Source organism: Vollenhovia emeryi, unplaced genomic scaffold, assembly GCF_000949405.1.
Source record: "Vollenhovia emeryi isolate VEMERY1.0 unplaced genomic scaffold, V.emery_V1.0 DF939166.1, whole genome shotgun sequence".
NCBI classification, from domain to species: domain Eukaryota; kingdom Metazoa; phylum Arthropoda; class Insecta; order Hymenoptera; family Formicidae; genus Vollenhovia; species Vollenhovia emeryi.
The window spans coordinates 737,708-744,515 of NW_011967200.1; the positions used below are offsets into that span (position 1 = coordinate 737,708).

Consider the following 6,808-nt stretch of genomic DNA (forward strand, 5'->3'; position numbering starts at 1 on the left):
TATCGCCACGAAAGCTCACGTTCGCCGCACGTAAAGCGCTGCAGCTCGTCGTTTTTATTCATGTTCGAATAATCCGATGTTTACGAGACAAACATCTCTTAGGAGCGCACAGTTCTGTGCGCTGTCCTCCATAATTTCTCGCGATATCTGCAATTTCTTGCTTTTCAATTCCACGCAATTCATAATACACTTACTTTTGTTCACCGAGAAAATGCGTTTAACGCTAAATTCATTTACATGAGAAAACAAAGTCGTGAAAATTGCCCGGCGATGAGTGTTGCTTTATGGCGAAACGCGAAAGGGGAATAACGCGGTGTTCTCGCGGCCTTTAGCGACGTTTACGAGCGCATTAAAAAATTCTATAAATATGTTAATGAATGCCGTAGCCACCCCGAAATAAAGCATCGCCGGCATAACTGCAAAAATATCAAAGACATAAGTATAATATATGTATATAATTTCGTACATTTTCACCGATAATAGCGTTTACAAATATAATTACGGGTTTGGGTAACGGCAGTTTTATTGTCGGGCACGGCTTCGACGCCATTGCGTGACAAAAATATATATATATGTATGTCGTGTTTGCGTCGCATGCGTACACGTGTTATTCTGTATGTGCGTCGAAACGCGAACCCCACCCATATCCACCTCCGAAATTTTCGTAGTCGTATATCGTAACAAACGATTCTTTATTGGTCAAACCTCTTTCTCGTGCAAATTTATGCCCGTTTCTTACTCGTCGCTTTTCTTCGTCTTGCTCAATTTAAACGACCGTCCTCCTCGGTACTTAGTATTTTTATTATGCTTAAACGATGGGTTTTCTGTATATCGAAGAACGCACATAATTCCGTCTTTTAAAATTCGCAGCGCTCTCGTAGAAATACGTAAAACGGACGAAAGCGTGCGTGTCACATCGCTGTCGCCTCGGATAGCAAGCTGACGTTATTTATCGTCTTTTCGACGCTAAACTGACGTTTTTGATGACACTTTGATGTCAAAATGACGACAAATAGCCACGGCTATCTATTTAGGACGTTAACTGCCATAATAGCGTTTGTTTAGTGAACATTCCTTTTCAATACGGAACGCTGAGTGGATAGTAAAAAGAAGAAAAACAGATGTCGTCGCTTTACGATGCTCATAATTTTTAAACAATAGAAATATTGCACGTTTGAAAGAACAGTAAAAGAATAATGTGCTGAAATCCGTTCTATTACGATAATCAATTTTGCTAGCAATCAGTAGTATATAAAAACGTTCGTAAAGGTTTTCGTCGGGAGTTTTAATCGGGAAGAGCTTTATTCGCAATGTAGTTAAAGCACGCAAGCAAGGAGAATTCTTTGTCGCAACGAGTGCTTATTCAGCTGACCATACACCGTAGGAAACCACAATGAACGGATATCGACACTGATACAAAGTCGATAATGTCAACGAGCATTTTAATTGAAATTTGTTGTTTCCGAACCTTCTCTTACATAATTATACTAAAAAATTAGCCGTACTCGTCCCGCTCAGTTTGCGCATCTCGATAATTGTGTGACTTTCCCCGCCGCATAACTCACGATTTTATACCGTTGCACTTTACGATCGGTTTGCGTCCTCGCGCGACAGATAGCGATATACTGAGAAACGTGCAAAACTACACGCTTATCAAATGTGTTTCGACGTAATTGTATCTTCTTAACAGGACGGCTGAAGAAACGGACATTTTTTCGACATTGCCGACAAGTTGCCTACGATTAAAAATTCAATAATATTCTGCGTTTATCGTATCATTTCTCTCGTTATTTATTTTGTTAGCGAAAGCTTCGTAGCTGTGACTACATTTTCTTTTCCAACCAGTTATGAGCTCAGCTCAATTCCTTTATGTAAGGTTCAAGTAATACAAACTATGTGCCGTAATATGGGGCATAAAAATTATTACAGAATATCGTGTTAGTTTTCGTCTGTGATGATTTCTGGCTTGGCGTCTGGAGTTCGAAGGTCCAGCTTCCAGTTTATCTTCTCACTGGTATTAGTTCTCGGATAGAAAGTAACTTCGTTGTGAAAAAGGTGTGTCCCATCAGTTCGTTCATCGGTAGAACGCACGTACGGTTCTCCGTTTGCTGTATGACCGGATATGATCGTTTTTGATTCACCGGGTCCGGAGCTCAAGCTTATGACGCTGTTACCACTTGTTGTTATTATATTTCCTTGTGCATCTGCAAACAAAATTTTTACCGTTAGCTACTTCTTCTTATCGTTTCTTTGACGTTATTTATGCGAACAGCTGCATATCACGTCACACTTTCGTAATGATTGATAGTAAGTCAAATTAGACTGCGATATGTCTTTTCATATTTACACGCTCGGGAAGCTCAGAATTCTTAGGAACTGCTTTATTGTCATCGTTACGCGAAACGAAGTGTCACTTTTTACTCTTTCAATTTCAGCTTGTACTTTGATGCGATCAAAATTGAAAGACATTTGATATTTTATTTGGAAAGAAACGTTACGTACTTTAAACAAGCTATAATCTAATTAATTGTCAGCGATAGTGCAATATTAATAGAAATTGATTCGATCTAGCTAGTGCAGCTCTATCACATCCCCAACTAATTGCTTTTAAATTACAATGTCGTCAATTGTCGGGACTTGATTTCAAGCGGGTATTACGGCGATTAAATTTTTCGTGATACTAATCGCCGATAACGCTATTCGATTCGATACGCTCGTGGATATGACTGCGTGCTAATTGCACAGATAAACGTTTTCCGTGGAATTAAACGTCACAAATGGACCGATTGAATGGAAAAAAAGGATATCGGCCGTCTCGAGGCTTAGCAGCGAACGCTGACTGCCTGCTCCGTATCACGGCCGATAGTGAAAGGAACGTCGACTGCGCCGCGAACGAGACGCGATTTTGGAATCTTCGTCTCGTTATCTTTCGCGACGATAAAGAATATCGCTAGACGCAAACTATTATGCAAACCCCTCTTCCGCGTATGGCGGGAAAAGAGACTGCGTTTTTACATATCGCACTAAGATATCGATGCTCTGGTATTTTCCAAACAGGAAGCGGCAGAAAAACAACTGCGATCGAAATCGGGGATATTGGCTCACAGACGCTCGAAAGCAATACCGAATAGAATTGGATGAAACAGCGCAAAGTTATCTATTTAATTTCGTGATGCGCTTCGGCGCACACGTATCCATTATATTTGTTAACTGCATAAAAGGTGCAATGATCATTTTTCAAAATTCTTTCAACTTTTTCAATTAACTGTTGATATTAGATAAACGCACGACGTTATCAAACGTGTGGCTGGACAATTACATATCGATGCTCCGGACACGGCCATATATTAAACAAATGCCAGTCAAACGTTATAAAATATTGTACGATCGATTACCTCTCGGTAGATTATCAATTGTCCTTTGAACTTGCTCTCGCGTAGATCGCAACGTATCCTCTATTTGCGAATTCAAATTTCTGGTTAGCTGTGCCACTTGCTGGTTAATATTGTGAGTCAGAGCGCCGATACTCTCGTTCAAATCGCTCTCCCAACCCGGGGCACTCGCTCCCAGACGAGCTCTGCAATAGGAAAAAAGAAATCGTGAGGGGAACTATCGGGGATCAATGACGGATTATACGGATTCATTTACTTGCTCGAGCACGTATACGCAATTGTGGCGAACTATATGCTTGCATTTATGCAATACGTGATTCATACGCGCCGGCCGTGAATAAATGCGCGCATGACGGTACGACGATAGCTATAAGTCCTGCTATCATTGGCGCGGGCACTAAACAGCCGGCGCATTCAGCGTGGAAGTAGTTTGTCGGTTAATAATTTTAGTGTCTGAAGCTGAATCCAGACCGAGCAAACGCGTTAACAATTTGCTTCATTTAACAAGTGTACACCGCGAGTACTCGCGGCAAGTTGTTCGCTCGTGTTTGTTCGCGCTTGTCTGCTTTCGCGAGATCTCGATACAGGCACGAGACTCCGATTGCATAATCCGCATTTATGTCCGCCGTGTACACGTATCCGGGGAAAAAAAAGGTAATAGGCTATCTCCATCGAGGAGAACTGACCTGGCCAACAATGCAACGATCAGCACGACGGGGTAGACTTTCCAAGCCATTTTCTTTCAATGTTCCTGTTCGGACCTTCGCCGGTCGGTCAGACGAGCGTAGACGGGAAAGTGGAGTCGCGTAGCTGCAAGTGCGTAGAGGCCCGGTCTGCAATGAGTTAGTCGTTAGTCAGAAGTCAGAGTTTATACATGTCGGTCCTCTTTCTTCCGCCCAGAAAGGAAAATGATCAACATATAGTTCCGACTTCTGACTAACGACGGACCAACTCATTGTAGACCGGGCCTAAGATTTCATGGACAGTGAGCAGCATTTTATTAACTCACTAACATCGATGTGATCGCTTAACGAAATCGTAGCGCTGCCTATGAAATATGCTGCTTTGCTGTTCACCTGAATGAACCTCGAGCAGCAAAAACTTACTTCGGAAGTGCGTCATCTAAATCACTAACTTACTAAAATGGTGCTGCTGTTCACTGCCCATGAAAACTTACCCTAGGAAGGATCGCGTTGGATCACGTCGCGCACAAACGGATATCGCACAAATGCCTCGTTTCGCGTGCACCGGCGATTGGCGATCGGCAATATTGCACCTAGCGCTACTAACGTTCTGTCGTGCTCCGCCGTTTCTCTGCACTTATATACACAGCAAACATTCTCTAGTAACGATGTTATCGCTATGCCGTGACCATGATACGTGTTCACACGTCGCACGACAGCCGGCGATCGAGGAAACATCGAGTCTTTAAGGGAACGCGAATCCTTGTGGAATCGTTTGGATAACGTCATAGGCGAGATGCTGCGGATAATAGAGGAGAGGGGGGGGGGAAACGATAAGGAATAAAAAGGAGCCGTTTTACAGTAACATCAATAGCGACAAGGGCTAGAGGGAATGAAAAGTTTCAATTTAACAGTTATTAGTGTAAGATTCGAGATAAGATTTCTCCAAGAGAAAGAATTGATTTCTTCACTTCAATTACAATATTAGCACTTATGCAATACTTATGATTAATTATATGCTGGCGGACGTAGATCGCGTGAACTGTCGGGGAACTGCTGACGAATTATCGACAGCGTCAGCTGTCGAGAAACGATGACAAACTACTGCTGCAGTCGGACAGTTCTTTTTTATTATAATAATAATAATTTATTGCGACGCATAATGTACAGAAAAAATTTCCGGCCCACAACTGATACAAAATACATAGCACGCGAAACGCGAGTCACCAACAAAATTGCTGCTAAAAAGCCTCATCAACTTTTATCAAAGATAAGATAAACAATTATGTATTATAAAAGACACGCGACAAAGTAATAGAAATAAGTATAGAAGACACACAACGTAACAAGGAAGGAACTGTTGGCGACTCTGAGCGAGTACAACGCTACTCAATTGCCGCATGTTTCGCCAAGAAAAAGCCGATAATATACGTAATATAATATAAAAAGAAATAAAACAAATTTCGGCGAAAAGTCCGTTCGTCCAACCGCACGCTTCACATCAGACAGGCGTGAAAAAGGGCCCGCTCGAGACGAGCCACCCGGGCGTCAAGGCCATCCAATTTACGGCCATTGATAAGGTACAGTCGCGATCCGAGTTCCGCCATCCTAGAATCCAGAGCTGACAAGGCCGCTGTCAAGACAGATAAGGCAGATTTAACTTGAGGGAGAGAGGCCGAGATGTCCAAGGTGGCAATCATAAGGCCTGTTCTTTATTACTGCACTACTGAACTTTATTAGTGCAATAAGTTAAAATGAAACAATTAGATTACCTCTCATTCCAACTCATTGCACCAGTGTGCACTAGTTCAGGAGTGCAGCAATAAAGAACAGACCCATGGTATCCTCGCGAGAATCCTCAGTCACAGCTGCAATAGCTGGAGTATCACAACCAGTATCACACCGATAATTAGACAAAGCAGCAGCGGAAGAAGCAAGCGAAGGACCATTGACTGCAGCATCAGTTTCGCAATAACTGTAATAAGCACCAACGCGAACGACGTTATCCAGCTTGCGGTGTATGCGGAGAAAGAGAGTGTTTACATTTAGCGTACATCGGTTGATTCATACTGATGTGAGATAATTATTTTTGTGAGTAAAATAAATCACGGGTAACGGCCAGCAACGCAGGTAGAAAATTACATCACGGGAGACGATAAATAAAGTGGCTAGCAGTAAACAATGAGTCACGGATTTTTATACTCACACATTTTTGAAACGAGTGACTGTCATACACGTTTGCTGAGCGCAGTAGCCGAGATAAAACGTATAATAATGCAACGAATTATGCAGCCGCGGAATATGGAATACGACAAACAAAATTAACGCGAGAAAGTAAAAGTTAAACGAGAAAATTCAATTAGCAACACGCATAATACTCGACACGCAACGAGCTGCGCCGTGAAAACAGATTTAGAAAGTAAAGCATAAGAAGCAATGAAGAAAAACATATAAAGTATTAGTCGTCAGTAAATAAAATAAGAGATCCAAGAAATTACGTAAAGTTAAAAGAATCAGTTACCCAAAAGAGGAGATACAGGCGGGAGCGATGAGCGATGGGTACACCTTGAGATGTGACACGTGAAAGTCGAGATTTTTTATAGGTAACAAAAATGCATCTCTCATGCCTTGTCTTGGTTCTGTCGCCGATAATTCTAGCTAATCTGTACATTCCCGGGAGAAAACGACAAGTGAGCAATGGTCACATTAGGAAGTCGAATTTAAAAAATTGTG

At 42.0% G+C, this 6,808-nt stretch overlaps 1 protein-coding gene across 3 annotated transcripts; it reads right to left on the reverse strand.

The window, feature by feature from the left end:
* Nucleotides 1-1,762: 1,762 nt before the first annotated feature.
* Nucleotides 1,763-4,786, reverse strand: LOC105564352. Of its 3 annotated transcripts, none has more exons than XM_012016667.1 (4): nt 4,570-4,786; nt 4,079-4,202; nt 3,396-3,577; nt 1,763-2,204 (listed from the first exon to the last, which is right to left on the reverse strand). In XM_012016667.1, the coding sequence occupies exons 2-4, from the start codon at nt 4,126-4,128 to the stop codon at nt 1,939-1,941; spliced, it is 498 nt and encodes a 165-aa protein (XP_011872057.1). In that variant the 5' UTR covers nt 4,129-4,202; nt 4,570-4,786; the 3' UTR covers nt 1,763-1,938. The 3 variants fall into 3 exon arrangements, with proteins under 3 accessions (XP_011872057.1, XP_011872055.1, XP_011872056.1); XM_012016665.1 differs by having other exon boundaries at nt 4,079-4,225; XM_012016666.1 differs by having other exon boundaries at nt 4,079-4,225; nt 4,683-4,785.
* Between the last annotated feature and the right edge of the window lie 2,022 nt (nt 4,787-6,808).